The 24,669-nt window shown below is 38.2% G+C and overlaps 1 protein-coding gene across 1 annotated transcript; it reads left to right on the forward strand.

Annotated features, from left to right (window-relative positions):
- Positions 1 to 147: 147 nt before the first annotated feature.
- Positions 148 to 23,784, forward strand: PLK4 (polo like kinase 4). The gene is made up of 16 exons (XM_045019474.1): positions 148 to 335; positions 2,480 to 2,575; positions 3,802 to 3,897; positions 3,994 to 4,108; positions 9,218 to 10,250; positions 11,051 to 11,151; positions 13,244 to 13,617; positions 14,622 to 14,726; positions 15,204 to 15,306; positions 16,228 to 16,377; positions 18,028 to 18,155; positions 19,098 to 19,189; positions 19,573 to 19,720; positions 20,826 to 20,960; positions 22,014 to 22,120; positions 23,164 to 23,784. The coding sequence occupies exons 1-16, from the start codon at positions 306 to 308 to the stop codon at positions 23,261 to 23,263; spliced, it is 2,913 nt and encodes a 970-aa protein (XP_044875409.1). The 5' UTR covers positions 148 to 305; the 3' UTR covers positions 23,264 to 23,784.
- The last annotated feature ends 885 nt before the right edge of the window (positions 23,785 to 24,669 follow it).

The raw sequence follows: 24,669 nt of genomic DNA on the forward strand, positions 1-24,669 counted from the left end.
TATTTATTTCGGACATGAATAATCGACCAACTGCGCATGCGCCATCTCTATTATTCGCAACATGGAGGTACTAGCGCTTCCGAGCGAGCGTGATTACGTCAGCCGCAGCCTCGCTCTAGGAGGGCTAACGGCGCGATTTTTCAAAATGGTGGTGTGGAGGGAGAGAGGTTCCCGCCGGGCCCTGGAGCGGGGAAGGAGCGGCCTGGGGCACGGCGGGCTGAGGACGCGGCCATAATGGGGCGCCGCAGCCGCGCTTCGGAGGGGAAATCATAGAGAGGACGCGGGAGGAGCGGCCGGCCGGCACCATGGCGACCTGCATCGGCGAGAAGATAGAGGTGCGGACCCGCCCGTCCCCCGCGCGGGGGTGGGGCCGAGACCCCACCATTCTCCTGAGCGGGCAGGGGCAGGACCCGACCAATCCCCCGGGACGGGAAGCTTGGAGCAGCGGCCCCGCCCCCTCCTGCTACCTGCTGGGGTGGTGCCTCCCCCACCCCCCGCGCGGGGAGTGAATTCCTCCCCCGGCTGCGTTGTGCTGGCTCAGGGCCTAAGGCTTCCCGGGGCGCGCCCCGGCGCAGTAAGCGCGACTGGGGAGGAGGACACGGGTAGGGTGGCCTCTCCCCCGGTCGTGCCCACCCCCTCCTGGCAGCCTGAACCCTGGCAGGTGGCAAGTGTGAATTCAATAGCACCGTCTGCTCCTAGGCAACCCCTCCCTGCTCTCTCCCCCAGCCTAGTATTTCTGGTGCAACCTGATCTCAGACCAAACTACCAGGCAGATGGTTTCCACTGCCTCTGGGCGTGTTCGCCTGATTGCTCTGCTGTCCAGGCCCCGCATGAATCCTGCAGCTTCTGTCTCCCAGTGACTGCAAGCCCCGTGGCCAGCTGGCTGCCGTGCAGCAGACACTTGCTACTCCACTGTTAACTGCATGCGTTTCAGAAGCACCCATCGCTGCGGTCTCTGGCCACTCCATGGGGTATTCTTTGGTGCATCAAGGAGAAGGCAACGGCCAAGATTTTGGCGTATATTGAAGTTACTCTGCTACCAGTCTGTACTGGAAGCCGCTACTCATGTCATGACTCAGTAGGCAGAACATGTATACGATTCTGGTTGTGGTCAATAAGAGTTTTGTCTGGACTGGAGAGTCGTGGTGTTAGAAGCTCAAGGTCGAGGTGGAGGTACTTTGCAGATCAGGACCAGAGACTGTAACATACTTTCCCATAGAAATTCTCAGCCTGAACGGGTGGGTCATTGTCTGGTGACAGTTTTCTCTTGCTAGCTATGGGTCCTCTATAATACCATACATCCTAGTCAACACTAATACTATCTCATTGTTCACATACAAGTGACAGGAAGTATAAGGAAGAGATAAATATTTTATACTAAGGCTTGTCTCTCCTGAGAGTAACAGTGACCCACGGGACTATTTAGCAAGGTGTCCCTTTAACCGTGTTGTATCCAGATCAACTGTAGCGATGAAGGGCCACTGTTAAGTTAGACCCCTAGGAAGTGAAAAGGTGGTTGGGATCCGCCTACACTATTTCCAGCTGTTGCAGTTGGGCTCAGCCCTTTAGGGTACAGGGTGTTGTCCGTGTGCCATCGCTGAGCGTCCCTAGCTGACGAGAGGCTGTTCTCGCTGGAGGGTGGTTGCAGAGCTCCAGGTTGGTCTCCCTACGAACTGCAGGGGCAGGGAAGGCTTCTGTGCGTCACCGTTTACAAGGGGACTTAGCGGAGCAAACAGCTTGGCCACAGCCCTCGGAGTGTGAGTGGGCCGCTTTCGCTTTCTCCCTGCCGTGCACATCTGTTGCCATCTCGCTTCAACTGTCCCACGGGATCGTAGTAGTCACTGGTGCTCAGGGCCCCTAGTGCCCGCTTGGGAGCCACCCCCAAAGGGAAGCGAGTCTTCCGTGCGGGGGCTGTGACGGGCCACGGGGGCGGGGGGAGCAGCTCTCTGCGGCCGCTTAGGACTGTCAGGCGGGAGGTGCCTCTGCCGCCGCTGCTATGGCAGCGGGAGCTGGCGGCCGTTGTTCCCCCTTCTGCTCCCCCAGGCGCGGGAGAGCCGGCGGGAAGGCTGCCCGGCTCCGGCGCGGTTACTGCTCCCCTCTGGTCACTGTGTCAGAGTGCAAGCTCTGGGGAAGATGCCGGAGTGGCTGCTGAGTCTCCTTCTGGCCCCCAAGCCCAGCCGCGTTGCCTCTGCCGGCATGTCTCGCAGCCGGGCCGGGGAGAGCTCCATCCAGGTACGCTCCTGCCCCCCGCCCGTGGGCCGGGAAGAGGGCGTAGGTGCTGGATCTAGGGGTGCGGCGGTGGGGTGTGTGTCGGGCAGCGAACGAGCTTGAAGTGGTTTCCATCATATACATGGTTTACAGTTTGATTGAATGGCTCTCAGCACTCCCACTATAAAAATTATTCCAGCATCCCTGGAAGAGGGGCACCCTGCACAGTCATGGAAGATTAATTGTGAGGTGGTCTCTTTCTCTTTTTCAGGATTTCAAGGTTGGGAACCTTCTGGGGAAGGGCTCCTTCGCTGGGGTCTACAGGGCGATATCCCTAAAAACTGGCTTGGAAGTGGCCATCAAAATGGTAAGTGGTGTTACTGCCCCATACACAGCGGGAGAATGCACGTGTGCCAATGTGCTTTGCACAGGTGCAGCCACTGGCGGACAGCTCTTTCCTGTCCTACTATAGCTATGCATACTGCCAAGAGAATATTGCCTCTCACTGCTGGTATCTTCTCCCTTGCCAAACTTTGCTTTTGGTTGTATATCTAATGCTCTGCATTAGATTTTGTGGCTAAGAACTAGTGATTGAATTGCATATTGCAAAGTTGAGATATAAATTTTAAGTATATTGGGGTGATGCCCAGACATCCCAATCTGATTGGGTCTTTCTTCATGCCAAGTGCAGTAGAAACACACAAAAGATGGGATTTATCCTCAGCCTGTGTAAATTATCATGGATTTCAACGGAACTATAATAATTTACAGGAGAATAATTTAAATCTGAGGATCTGGCCGACAGTTCCTGACTCAGAATTTATATCCTAAGAGCCTGATCCTGACGTCAGTGAGGTTCCAAATGAGTGCAGGGGGTGCAGCTCACACAGAGTAGCTTGCAGGATTAGGACCTGAGTAGGCTTGCAAAATTCCACTGACCTATGGACAAGAAATTTACTTTCATCTGCTAAAAAAGAAAAATCATTAGATTTTTCATTATTATCCTCTTTGTGATAATCGTGGGTAAACAGATTTTGTGCCTGGGTTGGTTAATCTTGATTTTCTTGGAAGGCTGGCTTATAGTTTATCAAAATATCTGTTTGTATTTTATAAACTTTACTTATTCATATTAACCAACTTTTGCTAGAATTAATACAGGCGGTATAGGTTTGTCTTCACAAGATTATATTTTCAGGTTGCATTGAAATTAACTACATATTGCTTATAAATAGTCCATTTTACCACATTAAATATGCCTAAATATTTCTTATCTGCTTTATTAGTGACTTCTTTTTTCAGTTCTTCTAGATTTGCATGCATAACTGCTTGTTACACAATCAAATATTATTCCAAATCTGTGTGTCTAAGAACAAGGTATTAAGTGCACACTATTGTGATTTAAACTCAAAGTGCAGATAGACTGATTTAAAAAAAAGTTAAATGTTGAAGGAACTAGGGTATCTATAGGGTTACAAAAGAACTTGTAAAATGCAATATATAGTCGACACGAGTAGAGTCTGATGGTAGCATTAATTCCATTGTGGGATTTATCTTAAAATGTGTCTTGAAACGACTTCTCTGGTCCCTTTTCAGATAGACAAAAAGGCCATGCACAAAGCTGGAATGGTACAGAGAGTTCAAAATGAGGTGAAGATACATTGTCAATTAAAACATCCTTCTATACTTGAGGTAAGAATAACCTTACACTTTGTACACTACCTTAAAATTCTGCTCCATTCATTGTAAAAGTATTCTAACTGTTTTTATTCTGTTTTTATGTTCTAGCTTTATAATTATTTTGAAGATAGCAACTACGTGTACCTGATACTAGAGATGTGTCACAATGGAGAAATGAGCAGATATCTAAAGAACAGAATGAAGCCTTTTTCTGAAGAAGAAAGTGGGTTGGATTCTTTCATATAGTGACATTTTTACTTTTTTTATCATTTAATTTTGATAGATAAAAGTCTCTTTTAAAAATGTATCACTGTCATTGCTTTCCCTTGGAGCAATTCTATATAGTTCTAAATCTAGTAGTACTTGAAAGACTTTGCTACAATTGCATATATATTTGATATGTAGTTTCTTTGTTTTGTTGTTAGTCCTGTTTGGGACAGGAATGATAGCATAATAGAATAACAACAATTATGACTTATAAGCAGGGTCCTTAATTTTCTGTGATTAAAAAACCCCAAATTCTCTGATTTAAAAAAATAAAAATCCATGTTTTTCTGTGATTAAAATTAAATGCTGAACTTTAGTTTCCTTAGCCACAATATATATAGTTATCGGTAGAACACAATGTTTTATTGATATACAGTAGAACCCCGTTAATCCAAGCCTCCATTATTCAGATCTCCATGTTAACCAACCACCAGCTGCCTGGGGCTGACCGTGGCTGTGGCTCCGGTGATCAGCCCCCACTGTGTGGGGCTGACTGCCTGAGTACCCCCCACCGCATCTTAAAATAAGGGACAGAAAGCTCTTTGCCAATTCTCCTGATTATCCGAGTTTTTGATTATCCATTCTGGCCCCAGTCCCAATTAGATTGGATAAAAAGGGGTTCCAGTGTAATTTTAAATTAAAAAATCAGTCACAAGAGTGGGAGGTTGTGTGCATTGAATAAGTGACATTGGTACTTCCAGCAAAATTAAGTTAATAGTTAATATATTTTTATTTTTTCACAAAATGTAAAAACTGAAGATTGTTTGTTTGTTTGTAAAAATCAAAATTCCATGTTTTTCTCCGGGAAACAGATTTCTTGCATCCCTCCTTATAAGTCCATGTGCTACTAGAAGTAAAATATTAAAAACTGGTCTTCAGTGATGCCGAGGTAGATCTTCCCTTTTAACATTAAGGTGTAACCTTTGTTAAATTACAGTTCTAATCTGAAATATGACTATGTAAAATTGACACATTCTTACTCCACAGATTTGTGTCCCTGTTATTACATCCGAGTTGCATCTCCATACAATAGGAACTAGGACTGTTGCATGATTAAACAAAATTTGTTGCGCAATTAAAAAAATAGAATACCATTTATTTAAATATTTGTGGGTGTTTTCTACATTTTCAAATATATTGATTTCAATTACAACACAATATGTATATAGTTCTCAGTTTATATTTTTGATTATAAATATTTGCACTGTAAAAAACAAAAGAAGTATTTTTCAGTTCACCTAATACAAGTACTGTAGTGAAATCTCTTTCATGATAAAGTTGAACTTACAAATGTATAATTATGTACAAAAAAAACTGCATTCAAAAATAAAACAATGTAAAACCCACAAGTCCACTCACTCCTACTTCAGACAATCGCTCAGACATACAAGTTTGGTTGCAATTTGCAGGAGATAATGCTGCCCACTTCTTGTTTACAATGTCACCTGAAAATGCATGGTTGTAGCTGGCATCACAAGATATTTACGTGCCAGATGCGTTAAAGATTCATATGTCCCTTCATGCTTTCAACCACCCTGATGGTGGATTCTGCTTGGTAACGATCCAGAGCAGACCGACGCATGTTCATTTTCATCATCTGAGTCAGATGTTACCAGCAGAAGGTTAATTTTCTTTTTTTAATGGTTTGGGTTCTGTAGTTTCCACCTCTGAGTGTTGCTCTTCTAAGACTTCTGAAAGCATGCTCCACACCTCATACCCCTCAGACTTTGGATTGCACTTCAGATTCTTAAACCTTGGGCGGAAGGCTGTAGCTATTTTTAAAAATCTTACATTGGTATCTTCTTTGCGTTTTGTCAAAGTGTTCTTTTGTGAAAGTGTTCTTAAAACAAACGTGCTGGGTCATCATCTGAGACTGCTATAACATGAAATATATGGCAGAATATGGGTAAAACAGAACAGGAAACATACAATTCTTCCCCAAGGAGTTCAGTTACAAATTTAATTAAGGCATTTTTTTAATGAGCATCATCAACATGGAAGTATGTCTTCTGGAATGGTGGCTGAAGCATGAAGGGGCATACGAATGTTTAGGATATCATAAATACCTTGCAATGCCAGCTACAAAAGTGCCATGTGGATGCCTATTTTTACTTTCAGGTGACATTGTACATAAGAAGCAGGCAGCAGTATCTCCCGTAAATGTAAACAAACTTGTTTGTCTTAGTGATTGGCTGAAAAAGAAGTAGGACTGAGTGGACTTGTAGGCTCTAAAGTTTTTATGTTTTGTTTTTGAGTGCAGTTATGTAACAAAAATATATATATCTCTGTAAGTTACACTTTCATGATAAAGAGCTTGCCCTACAGTACTTGTATGAGGTGAACTGAAAAATATTATTTCTTTTGTTTATAATTTTTACAGTGCAAATATTTGTAATATAAAATGAGCACTGTACACTTTGTATTCTGTGCTGTAACAGAAATCAATATATTTGAAAATGTAGAAAAAAATCCAAAATATTTAATAAATTTCAATTGGTATTGTTTAACAGTGTGATTAATCACAATTAATATTTTTTAGTTAATCGCTTGTTAGCTGATTAATCAACAGCCCTAACAGGAACATTGGAACAGCCCCATTATTTTCTGTTTTTGCTGTTTTTTTTATTCTTGATATTGCAGATCCAACACAGGTCAAAAAAGAGCTGGAGTCTAGTTTGTTTTGTGCAGCATCATTGGAACTATTTACCAAGTTCCGAAATGGAGGTGGATATGAAAACTATGTGGCTGTCCGTATGGTTCTGAGGGCCTAATCTGTTTTGTGGAACTATTTGCTAATGATGATGAATGATACATTGGGAGGAAAGAATACACAATGAATTAGCAAGGCTGGCAGTTGCAACAACAACAAAAAAAAAGCAACGCCCATATACTTTTCATATGGAAATCATTGCTACAAGAAGCACCAATCCCCATGTTGTTACTGCCAGAGTTCCTTGTCAAGTAGATATACACATCAAACAACCGATTTTTGTTGGTCTCTTGAATAGTGGTTCAGGACAGATATTACTGTAATTTGGGGATTTTTTTTAAAGCACTGAAATACGTGTAAGTGCAATTCATTGTTCTTCACCTGTTAAAGCTTTGTATTATCCCTTATAGACATCATCCCCATAACAGACTCAGGAGCCAGAATTAAGTGATAGAACAGGAAGCTGCAAAGTGGCGTGCTTTCACCAATTTGGGAAAAGTTATTTAAAAAATACTGTCTGCTAGACCCAAATTAGTCTTTTCTGTGGAATGGTGACTTTTACCAGTACAATTCACTCCTCTCTCTCCAAAGTTTTCTTAAGGTCTTTGCCCTCTCCAAGCTCCTAAAGGAGGAGTAGAAAAAGAGACTGAATATATTGGGTGCGGGTGGGGGAGGGGAATAAGGGAGTTGGCCAGTAGACTAGCTTCTGCAATTTGAAAGATGGTAGTTGGTGTTGCTTTCCAACCAATATGTCTTTAATTGCACTCCAGCTGGGAGGCAGAAGCACTGAAGAATACAGTACATCCCTAGGGATGACTACCGAATTTAAAATGCAGTTCTATTCTGAAGGTAACACCACTGTCTCCAGTGGGATTGCACAAGTGCAACTGATTGGAACTTGTAAACAATTCGTTAACGAAATACAAGTGAATATAATTCCTCTTCTACTTGTGTTGGCTCTGCACTGCCAACAGGCACTGAGGGTGGTACAAACATTTTTCTCACTAAGTCGTCAGGATTTGTTGAATAAGATACTGCTCTTATGTTGTCATGTAGAGCCATACTGACTGAATTTAGAGGTGGTCTAATGATGAAGCCAACTTGTACACAGTACACTTGGGAATACTTTTGAGTGATTTCAGGACAGAAGGCTGCCTTGTAGAGGTGACTTTACTGTATTTTAGAATAACTTGTAAGTTTTTTTCCTATGTGCTTCAGGCACTTTGCCAAGACTGCATCATGTACACAGTTAGGAAGGGTGAATTCCTTGAGCTGTAATAAGGATTGGTAATTGAAAGGAAGTGAGAAGAAATGTTATGTTTATGTTGTAATGTGTATGGGATGGAAGAAGGGTTAATGGTCATTTGCCTCAGCAAACAGTGCTTCCTGCCATAGCCATAATCCTGAAGCAGTGGTACAGGACACTATTTCAGTCTATGTGAAGCCTTAAGGCATTCATCCTCTTGTTCTAGACTATGCTCTTGGTCTTCTCTGTTTCATGATTGCTTTACCTGTTGTGGTAGGGAAAACAGTTTCTAATTGTAACTTTTAAATTAGTTTAGTGGGAGAAGGGACTGCTCAAGATTATTTGTGTTTTCAACATTGTTGACATCTGTGCCAGTTTATTAGTGATCTGTTACACTGTGTCCAAACACCTGGTCTCTTGTGTATATATAACCTGTACATCACACAAAACAGATTAGTTCTAAGAATCTGCTTTATATACTGACTTCTAGGGCAGTGATTTTTTTCAACCTTTTTTCATTTGTGAACCCCTAAACATTTTCAAATGGAGTTGTTTGACCCGTTTGGAAATCTTAGACATAGTCTGCGGCGCTCCATGGACCACAGGTTGAAAACCACCGTTCTATGGTTACAACCTTTTGCGGACCTATTAGACGTAGCCTGTAGAACCCCAGTGGTCCGCGGACCACACGTTAAAAGCCACTGTTCTAGGGTGTTCAGAAATAAAATCACTGCCCCATGTTAACAAGTTGTCAAAGCATCTAGGGCCAGTTTTAAATATTTTCAATTTGTACTCAAGTTCTTGATTAAGTGTGGTTTTGCACAGTGGCAAAGAAACAGATTTGATTACTGGATTAAAAGCACCATTACCGTGTTTCATGGATTTGCCTTAGAAACAGAGTCTTGGTGAGACAACTAAACAGTATGGTAACAGCAAATTATCTCTCCTCTAATCTCTTTAATATAATGACAGTTACATTACACACTTTTAGTAATTTGATCCTAATAAATGGGTCAGATTGGGGCACATAAGATACTTAGTCATGTTTTGATGCTTACTGTTTCAAATATTCTACTAAAACCAGATTTTATATTTTTATGTTCTAACAGCGCGACACTTTATGCATCAGATTATCACAGGGATGTTATATCTTCATTCTCATGGAATATTACATCGGGACCTCACCCTTTCTAACCTTCTACTCACCAGTAATATGAACATCAAGATTGCTGATTTTGGACTAGCAACGCAATTGAAAATGCCTCATGAAAAGCATTACACAATGTGTGGAACTCCTAACTACATTTCTCCAGAAATAGCCACACGGAGTGCACATGGACTTGAATCTGATGTGTGGTCTTTGGGGTGTATGTTCTATACTCTTCTTATTGGGAAACCACCTTTTGACACTGACACAGTCAAGAACACATTGAATAAAGTAGTATTAGCAGATTATGAAATGCCAACTTTTTTGTCAGGGGAGGCTCAAGACCTTGTACACCGGTTACTTCGCAAAAACCCAGCAGATCGTTTAAGTCTTTCATCTGTACTGGATCATCCTTTTATGTCCAGATATAACTCGGCACGAAGTAAAGATTCAGGAACCGTGGAGGATTCAATGGACAGTGGAAATGCCACAATCTCTACAGCCTTCACTGGCTCTTCCAGTGTCAGTGTAAGTGGTTGCTTGAAGGAAAAGAAAAGGCTCTTGGTTGGTCAGCCACTCCCAAATAAAATGACTGTATTTCCTAAAAATAAGAATTCCAGTGACATTTCATCTGTGGATGGAAGCAGTTCTTATAATCACTGGGGAATTCAGGGAAAAGAAACTGGCATAAGTGGTAGGGGAAGAACAATGCAACTTACTGAAGAGAGACCACATTCACGTTATCTTCGGAGGGCCCATTCTTCTGATAGGTCTGGCGCATCTCGCAGTCAGACTCAAGGAATATCAAACACTGTGGAGAGATGCCATTCCATAGAACTGCTTTCAACAACCAGAGTAGGAGTGATGGAAAATACAGAAAGATTTTCACCTGTAAACAGCTATGGTGATATTCCCCCTATATTTAAGGATAAGACTTCCTATAGTTCTGGTTCTTTTGAAAAGCACACATCTCCACCTGTGAAAGACCAAACACAGTAAGAATCAGTCTGTTTTAGAATTGGCAGCTTTAAGATAAAATTTAGAACTATCTATCTTGTTAAATGCATAATGTTATGGAATAAGCTATAGTAGAAAAACATTTAAATTTCAGTCAGCACAAATGCATTTTCTATTAGTGTTTTAAAAATGAGTTCCCCTCCTATATGTCTCTGGTGAAAACTACAGGGTCCCACCATGAGGGGAGGAGCAAGTCTTGACTGCTGAAAGTCTCTGCAAGCGTGGCTTAGATGCCAAGTAGGGAGGATGTGGCTTCTGCCAGTATAGCTGTCTGGGGGCTGCAGAGGGGTGGAGGAAGAAAGCCCCAAATGCAATGCTTCACCAATAGCCATTGTCCTCTGCATGTGCAAGTTCCAGGTCCTAATTGATGAGAGTCCTGGCTGTCTTAAATTTGTCAAACTTCAGTTAACTAATAGTATAACAATAAACCAATAAATCTATTTTAGACTATATGTATGGAAATAATATTTGCTTTTTTGCTATATTTGCCTGGTGCACCTGTCCCATGTTATCTGGAGTCTCCAAAGTTCTATATGATTCTCTTAGCCCCCACCAACATGTTCTGTTACTGTCTCTGCATCTGGAATAGAATTACTCTTATGTTATACAAATATACAGTATAATCTTGTTTATGGATGTCACTTTTATTTCACAAAAGCTATACTACTCTTTTAGTAAAAGAGCCACGTTGTACAAATTTATTTAGCTTTAGGGTCAATAGCCAATAAATATTCATGTTTATTGTTATGGAAACACTTACACATATTTGTGTATTTAGCTCAAATTATCTCTGTCCAATGAAGCCCAGTATTGGTTTATTAGAACAGAAGTCCCAGACTGAAACAATGCAGCAGTGGCTTGGAAGCATACAGACAAATGGTATGAATTTTCAGACTGTTGTTTTTTTTAATTGTCAAGTTTGCATGACCTATACAAACTAAAGAAATGCTGTTATTTGCCCTAGGCATGTAATTACTTACTTGTCTTATAAATTAATATTTCCTTATTTATGACAAAAGGACACCTAATTGTGTGTGGTGAAATTATCCAGTACAATAGGATGTACTGCTAATATTACATAAGAAATTGGACATTAAATAGTGTTCGCTTCCATGGGGGGGGTGAGGGGGGCGTGCAGTCTGGCTTCCTGGAGGAAACATGGGAGGGTACTTAAAATAACGAATTATTATGATGTGTTCCTTTGTGTCCCCTTCAATATTTAAATGTTTTTCTATGCAGATAAACACATTATGAACTAAAAGTATAGTAGTAAATGGTACAAGAATAACTGCCTGCAGTATCATAAGTGAAGCTTGATAGTCAAATTGTATATCACTCTGAAATGAGGTCATCCTTTCCTTTGGCTACCATCATTAACTTTCTGATTTTTTTTTCATTTATTGTACTAATAAAAACAACTAGTACCAACAGGAAAATTATAATACAGAATTTTATAGTCCTTCCTCATTGTTCAGTACTGACCAGAAGCAGAACAACTCTGTGCCTAATTAAATGATGATTTGAAGTGTGAAGGGTAAAATTTTCAAAAGCACTTAAGTCCCACTGACTTTTTCCAATGGGATTTAAGTTCCTGAATGCCTGTCACTTTTGAAAATTGAACTCTGGTGCTTTTGAATATTTTTACCCTAACTTCACTATTTTGGAGATACTGAGATGTCATTCTTTGAATAACACAAAAATGTTTTGTGTATGAGTGTAGAGTATGAAAGACCGATGATAATTAGAGCTGCAGAAGGGAGGGTGGAGAGAAATACAAAAGGCACAGAAGGGAAGGAGGAGTTCTTTGCCATGCATTATATTACATCGTATATGCAAACTGTACAGAATAAAGATGTAATTTAACCAAGAGGTTTAAATAACACAAAACCACTCATTTTTCTTTGTTTGATATTGTCAGACTCCCTTTCCCTTGGGGGAATTGTAACCATATGATATATAGTTGGAATTACCCTATTCCTCATATAATCTAGCTATCTCTGCTCTCTCTCTCTCCTCAACTCTTTTATTCTTTTTGCATTGCTTCTATGCCATGGTAGAAAGGATGCATTCATTGTTTGGGTGAAGGAGAGAGATGAGGCCGATTAAATATCGGCCTCATTTAATCAAATATAACAGTCATGGCCAAATCAAATATAAAAGCAATCTGTTCCCCTAGCTGAACGTGGGAAAATATAGCATAACTATTCACACCTACCAGTGTAATCTAAATTTCTAATCTACCCTTTTGCTGACATATTACACATAAAAAGCAGAATATTGTAAATATTTTTTATTTATGGCACTAGCATATTCATATATTCTATTTCTGTCTACTTTATAGCTAAAATAGAAAACACTTCTTAAAAAGTGCATTTGAGAAGTGGTTTTTATTCTATCAAGAGTTTGCCATATTGTAATTTCAGTAAAATTTGCTAGTCCTTTTAATAGTACTACATATATTACCTGAGTGGTAAATTAACAGTATTTCTTTCCACCGAGGGAGATCAAGTTTGATTCCTGTTTTAAATTAAATAAATATTTAGAAGTGTACTAGTGGTGGTATAATTTGGAAACAAATCATTCAGAAATGCTGTTTCAGTTAAGGTACTCTGCACCCACTATATTTAAAAGGCAGTGATTGACACATTAGTCACATAGTGGAATTTATTTTAAATTGTATTGGAGTTCAATACATCTTTCAAATTTGAGTCATTTTATTTTGGAATAAACTAAAATGACACACTGATCTCAGCCTAGAAATGTTACTCAATATTGAGGGCTAAACCAACCTTTCTTCTGCAGTTACTTAGTTTTATTTTTTAAATTTTAGTTACTTTGAAAATTTTTTAAAGACCATGAAATAGTTCCTTCCTTTCTATCCCACTTCCCCTTGCCCCTTAAGAACTGAGAAAACTCTTCCAAAGTAATGAATTTCTTAAACCTCTAACCTGAATATAATGCTATTTTTCAGCTCAGCTGAGAGAGCCTCTGGATCACATCAGTACTGATAACACAAATGGAGGTTTCCGATACCATCTAGGTGTGCAGCAAGAAACATCAAGAAATGCCTGGAATGGCTTAAAAGATAAAAAAAATCCCAGTGCCCCCATTGACGTTGCGCATTCTATAAATGAGATCAGTACAAAGAAATATACCTCTGGACTTGAATGTAAATCTGACAAAGCTCAACCAGCATCTGCATTTGGTCTCTATCCAACTTCAGAACAAGGAAAAATCAGGGGCAAAGAACTATTAGGACATCAGAAACCTACACTGCGAAGTATTGTATCTCCTCTGAATGCTCACAGGCTAAAATCAATCAGACAAAAAACAAAAAATGCAGTGGTATGTTTTGTTTTTTGAAATTATAAAAATAAATATTTATGGATTAAGTATAGCATAAAAAAGGATCTCCATTTTCACAATTGCTCAGTGAAACTGGTGTGCTCACATGCTTTCTAAGATGTCTATTAAAAGAAATCAAAGATTAGTATGGCATGGTAAATCTCAGTCTTCATTAGTATAGTAAACGTCAGTCTTCATATAATCTAATGCCATTACTGATTTTTGGCACAAATGTTAGTGTTGTCTCATTCTGAGTTTACAAATAAAAGAAAATTACAGCCTGACACACACTAGATATATTAAAAATAGGCATGTTTTTCAAAGTATTTGAAAAATGCACACTTTAACTTTACAGGTCTTGTTTTGAACGTTAATGTGACCAAATTAAAATATTATGTGCACGTGGTAGTAATATAAAACATTTCCTTTTAAGCTATGTATCTTAATTGGAATTGAAGAGAATAGTCTTGCTCCTTCTCTCACAAACACTCTTGGCCTCTTTTTCCTCATTGCTTTCTTTTCTCTCTCTTCTTCTTTAAAAATAAAGTTCTTTCAGTCCCTGCTTATCTCAATTTCTTGTTTTCTCATTCTTGTCTCTTTTCCTTTGTTTCTCTTACTGCTTTCCCCCTCTTCATCCTCCATCTGTTCTTTCTCCTCCCTTACCCTAGTATTTGAAAAGGTATTAGGGCTGATCTACCTCCTCATTTCTGATTGGTCACTTCAAGAAGCCACACACTTGGCTATATAACTCTTTGTTCATGCTGAACAAGCATTAGAATTGTCCTAAGTAATAGCATTACCTGTACAAGTTACTTCAGGGAGCACAAAATCAGCTGCTTGATCTTGGTAATACCATTGTTCATTTTTATGAATTTGCCATAAACATGGAGAGGGAGGAAACAAATACTTTTCTGAAATGTTTGGGGGGGGGGTGGGGAAGTATAGTCTCATTTGGGCAAGAAATTAAATTTTAACCTGGCTTTTATTTTTTATGTGTGTTTTAGGTGAGTATTTTAGATGCAGGAGAAGTGTGTATGGAGTTTCTAAAGGAACTCCATTCCCAAGAGCTTGTGAAAGAAGTTCTCAGAATATCTTGTGATGGAAGTGTGGTGAGTAGTAATGTAACTTAAATTGATCATTTCCATTATAAATATCAAGTGACTATAGTATTAAACTGTTCAGTATATCACAAATAAAAGCAATAGCCTTTAGCTATATTAACCTTAATTTGAGTATCAGTTTGTTTAAAACACTTTTTATCCTTTAGATAGCAGTTGAATATTTTGCATCAAGGATGGGTGCGAAACTGCAGATATTTTCTTCTTGGGTAGTGCAGCCTTTGGAATGCAAGTAGCAGACTGATTTGTTTCTGTTTTTTAAAAAAAAATAGACCTTTGATTTTGGTTTTGGATCTAAAACTGGCTAAACTTTTAGCTGAAACCTGCCAAAGTAAATTAAGATTGCGTAGACAGAGGAATACAGTAGTTAAGCCTTGCATTGTGTAACTTCCATCCACAGCTTTCAGATAAGGAATTTGTGATATACTGTATAGCAATATAACTAAGATTTTGGGGGGCTTTTGTTAGATCACAGTTTATCATCCAAATGAAGGAAGAGGCTTCCTTCTTGATGATGGACCTCCCTCTCCTCCTGAAGATGTTGTTATGTACAACTTTGACAACTTGCCAGGTAGTGTAAAATTTTCTTTTGTTTAAAAAAAAAAAAGTAGATTAAAAGTATGGTTTTTAAAAAACTTTGTGCATGGTTGGAATGAGTACAAGCTTTTAAATACTTTATGTTGAATACAATGGAGAAAATGCCTATTCATTTAGGAGCAAGACAAAAACTAGAGCTCTAATTGAAACTGACTACTTTTTTCTTCTTTGAAATGTAATGAGACTTCATAATGCTGTGAGGTAGGGTACTGGTCTTCATTTAATGACTTCATTATAAGGAATCACTTATTTGCCTACATTACGCCATAGGGGGATGGGTAAGATTGAAGCTTTTTTAGTTTTTTTGGAGTCTAGTATTCAGACTACTTGAACTTGAGGGAGGGGAGGGGTTTCCAAATAATCTTCAAAGCCGGCAACCTAACCTCTACTTCTTTGTGGCCATAGTTTGAGCCTGAGTGATTATTAAAGCATTTAAGGCAGTGCTTCTCCATATATAACAATCGAGTAATGTATTTCACTGAACAGTTAGTACAGCAGCCTACTTTTTGCTTTAAAGATCATTCACTGACTTTACCAAAACCATCTTGAAAATATTCATAAAATGTGTCCATTGCTTCCTAACTTAAAGAAATCACTAACATATGCTTTGAATGATATTAATATATGAATCTACAGATTCAATATATTCCACATGGATATGAATGTCCTATACTGGCCTAACTTTAAAAAAAAATTGTCAGGGTAAAACACTTAAATAGCTCTGTAAAATACTACCAGGTAAGTCCTTGGAAAGCTGACTTCCCCCATTTTCAGTTAGTGACAGCTAGACAGTGACAGATCTCACAAATTAAAAAGAATTAATTATAATTTATAAATATGTATATATTTTCCTTCTGAATTAATCAATTAAGAGTTTTAAATCTTCTTCTTTTAGAAAAGTACTGGAAAAAGTACCAGTATGCAGCCAAATTTGTACAGTTGGTAAGATCCAAAACACCAAAAGTTACCTTCTATACAAGATATGCTAAGTGCATGTTGATGGAGAATTCACCTATTGCAGATGTTGAAGTTTGTTTTTATGATGGTATGTATTCATATGGACAATATCTTTAGCTTTTTACTGCAATGATTAAACCTTATTAGCAAGATTGTACTGAAATCCTGGTGATCAAACAGAAACCATGTGTAACTTCAAGCTTTATTAAAAAATTTTTTCCTAAAAACAAATTGTGAACGCTTCCAAGTTTAAAAAGGAAAGAGTATTAGAATTTTTTTAAGTACTGTATATATTTTAGTATTTTGTCAATTGTTTTTCACCCTAGCTCACAAGCCATTTAAATACTTAAGTTACAATACCCACTATCTCCTGGCAGATTCAATTATCCAGTGTTTTGAGCACGCACCACAAGAGTGGTATTAAACTACTGTCGCTCTTTGTGAATCACCTTCCTCCCTACGTGTGATTGTTTCTCATTTTAGATGGGTGAACAGTGTGCTTGTTCTTAGATTTTCCCTGTCATTATCTAGGAAAAATTGTGGCATTTTTAGTAGAAACCTCAAGAGCAAGGGATCCAACTATGTCTCTAAATTACAAATAAAGAAAAGATTTCAGGACAAATTCTTTTCTGGTGTAAATAGGCATAGCTGCATTCAAAACAATGAAGTCAATCTTAGGCCTTCCAAAGCAATAGTAGTAGTTACTTTTTTCTTAAAGATTGTGTAAGAACACAAATAGATAAGTATTCAGGTAAGTCCACTTTTCAGTAGCACTGCTGAGAAGTGCCTGTTCTGCAGAACAAGCTCTTGTTTTGTTGTATTTAAGTGGCCCCTTTCATTTAACTGAGTAAGACAAATAATGAATACATTCTTCATTTTTGTTTCAACAGTTGTAACACAAGAGCACTATTCTCTAATACTTGATTTCATTATCTTAACGTCTTGAGTTGGAATATCTTAACACAGTGGTTCTCAACCTTGCCAGACTACTGTACCCCTTTCAGTAGGCTGATTTATCTTGGGTACCCCAAGTTTCACCCCATTTAAAAACTACTTGCTTACAAAATCAGACATAAAAACACAAGAGTGTCACAGCATATTATTCCTGAAAAATTGCTCATTTTCTCATTACCATATAATTATAAAATATATCATAAACCAAGGTAGAGAAATACTGCTATAGTATATACAGAAGTATAAACAAGTCATTGTATGAAATTTTAGTTTGTACTGACTTTGCTAGTGCTTTTCATGTAGCCTGTTGTGAAACTAGGCAAATATCTAGATGATGACGTGACCCCTGGAAGAACTTTGTATACCCCAGGGGTAGGTGTACCCTGGGTTGAGAAACACTGTCTTAACATAAATAAGTAGTAATTTAAAGGTGAAGTGGTGTGCTATGAAATCCTGGGCCAGATCTCATGTATGTACATTTGGTGGTGGTGGTGGTTTTTTAAATGCATGGCATTTGCGCAGGAACTATATCTGATACTGAATATACACTAATACATTAACATATGTTAACATTATAGTTCACCTATTTAAGTTGCTTTTTGATTTCTCCTAGGTTTAGAGTTCATCTTGGAGTGAGTTAAAGGAATGGATATGTTTCTCTTTGCAACAAGTCTTACATATATTATTTCTTGACAATTTCTGAAGAATGTAGCAGCAGTAATTTGCTGTACTTGGTAACTTTTGATATTTTAGAGAAAAAAATGATTAGACTTTGTTTTTCTAGGGGCAAAAATACACAAGACAGCAGGTATTACTCGAGTGATAGAAAAATCTGGGAAATCCTACACTTTGAAAGAAGACAGTGAAATTGGCCTGAAGGAAATACAAATATATATGGATCATGCAAATGAGGTAAATATTTATTGTATAGGCACCTCTGAGTGCAAAGTGCCCGCTTCTAAACTTGCAGCCTTTTTCACCGAGGTTGGCTCCAGGACTATCTTCTGTCCTTTCGGTGCCTACTTTTCTCTTTAATGTTATGACTTTTTAAAATGCAATCAGACTTTATAAAGTAATGCCATCCCTATATTTGATTAGTTAACTTCCAATGTAAATTAAAGATAATTGTGAAAAGAGCCTCTGTTGCTTTTTCTGCAAAGCAGCCTTGCAGATAGGTGAAGGAGATATGTTTTAAGCAAAAAATGCTGCTAATCTGCCCTTAGTGGAATACCCATTTACCAACCAACCTTTCAGGCCCCATGTCTCCCAATAAGCAGTCACAGGAATAATCATACCACCTCTTTGTGGGCTTGGGAATAAGAAACCAAGACCATGCACCCACTGTATGCCTTTCCACTCCCTACCCTCATTTTACTGCAAGCTTCCTACACTGGGATCCTGCTTCTCTCTTCCCTTGGCCTGTGAGAAGGGAAAGAGGGGGTGGTATGGACTTTGTATCTTGCCCTATAGGGGCACATTTTCAGTGCCCCTATAGTGTGTGATCCAAAGTCCATTGAAGTTAATAGAATTCTAATGGTCTTCAATGGGCTTTGGAGCAGGTGCATGGGAGTGAGCTCTTGAGCTAAGGAGAATGAGTTGAGCTCCCCCTGAAGGCACAGCAGTGTGTCTAGGAGCTGCTCTCTATACTGCTAACAGCCGAAATGCTGCAGCCTTGTCAAAACCAATTTCCTCTGTACCAGTAAGCCTTAGCAAGGCTTTTGCAAACACCAGACACACCCATCACATTAAATAGTCCATGTTACAGATATTTATATAGCACTTTCATGTTCTGAATATAAACAAACTTCTTTTTTTTTTATTTTAATTTTTATATTTTTTTCTTCACAAAACTAGGGACACCGTATTTGTCTTGCATTGGAAGCTGCTGTTTTGGAAGAAGAAAAGAGAAGTGAAAGTGTTCCCTTTTTTCCAATAATTGTTGGAAGGTAAAAGTGTATTTTAAATTGTAGCAAAACTAGGTGTGTAAACATATAAATATATCTGGATTTATAGACTCTCCTTCATTGGTATAAAATACAATTAGACTGCATGCAGGTGAGTTAAAGAAATCTAGATCAAAAGATAGCAAACACACATGAAATCTGAAGTTCTTAAATGAATGGTGCTATAAAGTGCTTCATAAACACAGCCCAATTTTACAGATAGGACAGTGGAGCAACAGAGGTTAAGTAACTTGTCTGAAGCCACACAGTCAATTGCAATTAAGAGAAGCCAGGTTTCCTGACTAAGTGCATTGCACTTCACACAATTATCCCCAGTAAGAAGATTCACGAAGACCTTTTATTCTTGTGCTATTTTTAATTTCCAGGAAGCCAGGCAACACTGAATCTCCGAAGGCTTTGGAACCTCCCTCTACTTTAGTGGATGTAAACTGCGCAGTGAGAGATGCTACCTCAGCGGATAGAAATATAGCTGTGAGCTCTACTCCTTGTCATGTTCCCAACATAAATCCTTCTGTAAGTAAACAAGTATGTAGACTTGAGGATTGCTGTCTAGTTAGAGTTCAGATACACAATAATTACATTCAGATACAAAGGTAAATTTTTATGGATTTAACCTGTGTACCTACCAGATTTGATTACAAATACAGTTAGATTAAAATGTTTTATGACACAATTTCTTTGCTTGTCAATTTGTAACTTAAAGCTCTTGATCTTCACCTCATTTGTTCTGTCTAGGTTTTGTAGGCATCTGAAAAAGACACGTCATGCGGTACCTAACAGCAGTAGAGCACAATTTGATACCCTTACTTATGAATTTATTTTGCTAAACATAGAAGTATTTTAATTATTGCAAAGCACTATGGAAGAGCTGTCTGAGACACCTTCTGGTTTGGATGTGCTGGAGATGTCTCATAGGACATTAACAAGCATTCAAACTATGATTCTGGGACATGACATCAAGGTTTTTTAAAAGCGTGCATTTTATGTGAAGCTTTGTTTTGGTATTAGTGTTATCTGTATATTAAAAAAAAAAAGTCTAGCATGTCAAAAGGCCCAACAAGCTTAAATAACTGAATCAAGAAGAAGCAGGTGCATCTTGTATGTTGCCTCCTTTAAATGTCTGGCAGACAAAAATATGTTACACACTGAGACACCAAAGAATAAGAACAATTCGCTGTATTTCTCTCCTGTTTGTTTCTCTTAGTTATTGGTCAATTGATCATCTCAGTGAAAAGTATTCTTGTAACTAACATGGTCTGAAGCCTGTTTATGAAGTAGAGAATCACTGTAGTTGTGACAATAGGAGACTCTGGTTAAGGGGAAATAGGCTTAAGTAGAAGGGGGAATCTGCTCTCTCAAAGTACTTACATGGTATAAAAGAAGTCCTGTTACCAGTCCTTTAGTTCAGAGGATGAAGAATATAGTGAAAAGTATCAATTGCTGGTTTGTAATCCATGCATGCTATAGAGTAATTAAAGTGGTCAGATGACGTACATAGGTGACTAAATATTTTAACCAGGAATAAAGGAGCATAAACATCTAAGATTTTTATTTCTAAAACATGGTCTCATCATTAGTAAGGACAACAGTGTTGTGCATTTCTGTGTTCTATTTTTAGATATATGAAGGCTCTGTGTTCACCACTGCCATTCCTGAAACAACCTGCTCCTCCAATCAGCAAAAGGAGTGTAGTCCAAACTCAGCCCAGCTTTTAAAATCTGTCTTTGTGAAAAATGTTGGTTGGGCTTCTCAGGTGAGTAGTGAACTGCTGATAAAGTAGACAAGTCCACGTTTTCTTAATTTCAAGTCTAAGTGTTTTGTTTTTTTTTAACTAGAAGAAATGATTAATTTTGAAAATGTATTTAGGCTTCACTTGAAAGCAGGGAGTACACAGTAAGTTTAATTAAACTACAGTTTTGGTCACTTTTTGAAGACAGATGGGTTAGAAAGTACAAGATAGGGCAATAAGATGATGGAGAAGAGGTTAAATATGAATGAGGAAACTGGGAACTAGCCTTGAGAGAAGACCTGAGTGGAATAATTCAGCTAACCAGTACTACTTATTGAAGTTCAGATTAACTCTCTTTGAGACAATGGAAAAGTCCAAAACTAGTGGAGCTAGATATAGATATATAAACATCTACATGAAGAGAGAATTAACATAACAGACTCTCTTCTAGAGTGGTATATACAGAATGATCTCTCCAACAGGTGGATGAGTCAACTACTACTAACCTTTTTAAACAATAGGATGACAGAATTAAACTAAAGGGCCATGGGTCACTTTTGTACTTGCCATTAGTGGGTACTATTCTGGAGGAGGAATGAGGAGGGAATTTTCTGTTCATTGCTGGATATGTGGTTTCTTTATGGTCTTTGTGCCAGATAAGAGGGGGAAAAGTTGAAGTTTACAAAACAGCAATTGTTTTACATAATCCAGACATGAATTTATGACCTGCTTCTGGTCCTAAATGAGTCAGTACATTTGTGTAGTAATTTGTCTAATTATACCACATACTGTAGAACCAATAGCCATATAAACTAACCTTGTATTGTTTTTTGTACAATTTTTATTCCACAGTTCTTAGCTAAATTGTACTACTAAAAGAGTAAACTTTCCACAAGTGCTGAAGTCCTATTTTTCAAATCTGCCTAAAAAGCCCTTTGAAAGACAATGAGGCTTGGGCTCCTAAGTGACTTCAGCACTTGTGAAAATTGTACCATAAACTTCTTAAAATAGTTATGGTATGCAACTTTAATTATTTGAAGTTTTCAAGCTGTAAACTTTGGACACATCTCTTATCAGTTGACTAGTGGAGCAGTGTGGGTTCAGTTCAATGATGGATCCCAGTTGGTAGCACAAGCAGGTGTCTCTTCTATCACTTACACATCTCCAAATGGCCAGACAACTAGGTGAGTCTTAATTCTATAAGCACATAGATTACCTTCAAACTAAATGGAAATACAAAATAAACTTTGCAGTTGGTATCTAATGTTGACCTTTCAGTTACTATTTTTTAACTCCTACAAATGTTTACTTTGATTAGCATGTTACAGAAATTGAAACCATCTCTTTACTATAATTTCATCATATGAAAACTACCCAAATGGCCTATATGTGTAGCACTATGTCCATAGTGTGTAGATAAAAACTTTACTAGTGTTGTAGCACAAAAAAACCCAAAACCCAGATGTGTGTAACTTCATGTGTGTTTTGGCAATCAAATAAGTGTAGGAATAGCAAGCACATAGTAAAATGCATCCTCGGTCAGCCCTGGATAAGATGAGAATGGGTTCTGTCCATATATCTCTCTTCAGTATGAGATTTTATTTATAGTGCTTGCTCAGTAACTAGAGGAAGCTTTAATGAAAAGAACTATATCCATTTTTCTGAAAACATGTCCACAATTTACAAGTTCAGGGAATGCCCTGGTAAATTAACTAAGCTACATCAAGTGTATAGACCTGATGATCTCAGCCCAAACAGTAGATGGCCTTTGAACACAGTAGATGTTCTATTTTGAGTCTCAAGTGACTATGGCAAATAAGTTTTATTGCTGTTCAATTAATAAAAGTAGGAATTTCATACAATGGAGCGTACAGTAAGATATCCATTTGGATACTATATTTGCAGTTAGCTGCTCAACTCTCTTGGTTTTTATCAGGTTATATAATCTCTACAATTCTGAACACAAATTCTGCAAGTAAAAAAAACTAGACAACTTTAGGTGCTCAAGACATCCAAATACATATTTAGACAAATCAGTAGGTGACTTGACTTTAGAGAGGCTGAGCACCCACAATTCCTGACATTAAGTTAAGGATCCATAGCTTCCTAACTTTAGGCACCCAAGTTTGAACTCTTTAGTATCTTAATCTGCTGAAATCATATATGGATGTTCTGGACATAGAAACAGCTTCTACTACTTACTTGTGTAACTTCCTCCACCTGCTAGGTATGGAGAAAATGAGAAATTACCAGAATACATCAAAGAGAAGTTGCATTGTCTGTCTTCAATTCTTGTGATGTTTACCAATCCAGCTGGCCCCCGGTGACGAACATAAAGCAACATTTTGGACTAGGCGGCTTAATAAATAACTTGCTGGCATTCAAGCAAAATGACTGATTGACTCAGCTTACCAGAAACTCTTATAGTTCAGAAATTCTACTCAGTGATGTCTGCTAAACAGCAGGAAGGAAAGTGTTGCTATTACATCTAGCCAGTCATTTGTGAAATACATCTTACAAATGTGTAATACTTTCCGCAGAGGACACAAAGTTGTTCTACATAATAGATTCTGGGCAATCTCTGAGACTGATGTTTTCAGGTAAAGAACAATCAATCAGAACTGTACATAGTGTCCCCCCTCCCACACTGCTCAGTCAATGCTGGCAATCAAAGAAAAAGCATTTGCACTGTTGAAATATTTGTACCTGTAAATAACTTGTATTTTATGTGGCTTACAAGTAATATATGTAAAAATATACTTTGTTTTATACTTGTTTTATATTTTTGTAGCAACAGTTTCTAATGAAATTTCCCTGCAAAAGCATTTTATAAAAAAAATAAATAAATGCAGTGGTAATTGTCCAGATCACTTGGTTCATTTAACAAAACCATTGCTTAGGGCATTCTCAGATGATGGCACACTGGTGGTGTGTGTGTGTGTGTGTGTGAGAGAGAGTAAAAAGGTACAACTTTAGTTGTAACATTCTGATATGGAATAATGTCCCTGGGCACATCACCTCTGATTTTGGCCCACTGAATCCAAGGGTATATAGGGACTGGAAAAAGTGCAGCAGAATGGTGTAGAAAGGCCAGGCTTATTAGGCCACACCCTACTTCTAACTTGCATGCTGAGAAGCTGCAAAAAATTCAAGTTGCACCTACTTGTGATCATTATGTCTAATTTATACTTCCTTTGGGTATAGATCACCTCTGCATTGGGCCTAGTACTATGGTGAATTCTTCTTAGATTTACAGAATTTCTGAATTTTTCCCCACATAGTAAGTACTATGCCAGTTACTTTTTACATTGTAAATGCTGTTGTAGTTCAAAGTATAGCTAGATGTAGGTTTTTTCCTAATTCAGACAAAATTTCAAGAATTTTTATCATGTACTGGGATGGGTGGACTAAGAATCAGCTATGTAAGTGGAGTCAACTAAAAAGCTTTAAATTTTTAAACATACTTCTGTAATGTCATATATATTCTAGCTGGCTTCCTAGGCAAAATGAATTAGTACAGATAAGCAAAAAATACAGCAACACTTTATTTTTAATAAAGGTCAAAGATCCTTAAAACTGAAAGTATAAATATAGAAGTATTTTACTCAAATATTTCACATCTTAGAGCAGGGAGAATCTACTGGTCACACTTTCTTCATTGTAACTAGAAAATTCAAAGTGTCTAAAAATGAAGTCTTTCTAAAGCCGGTAACATCTCAAATAAAGCTGTTAG

The sequence above is a fragment of the Mauremys mutica genome, chromosome 5 (genome assembly GCF_020497125.1).
Source record: "Mauremys mutica isolate MM-2020 ecotype Southern chromosome 5, ASM2049712v1, whole genome shotgun sequence".
In the NCBI taxonomy this organism is placed as follows: Eukaryota; Metazoa; Chordata; order Testudines; family Geoemydidae; genus Mauremys; species Mauremys mutica.

Bases quoted from the DNA above. Each gene is read 5' to 3' on its own strand.
- PLK4 (XM_045019474.1), top strand. From the start codon at position 306: ATGGCGACCTGCATCGGCGAGAAGATAGAG. The intron at 14,727-15,203 runs GTGAGTAGTAAT...GGCTTTTGTTAG, and splicing joins TATCTTGTGATGGAAGTGTG to ATCACAGTTTATCATCCAAA. The intron at 20,961-22,013 runs GTGAGTAGTGAA...ATCTCTTATCAG, and splicing joins ATGTTGGTTGGGCTTCTCAG to TTGACTAGTGGAGCAGTGTG.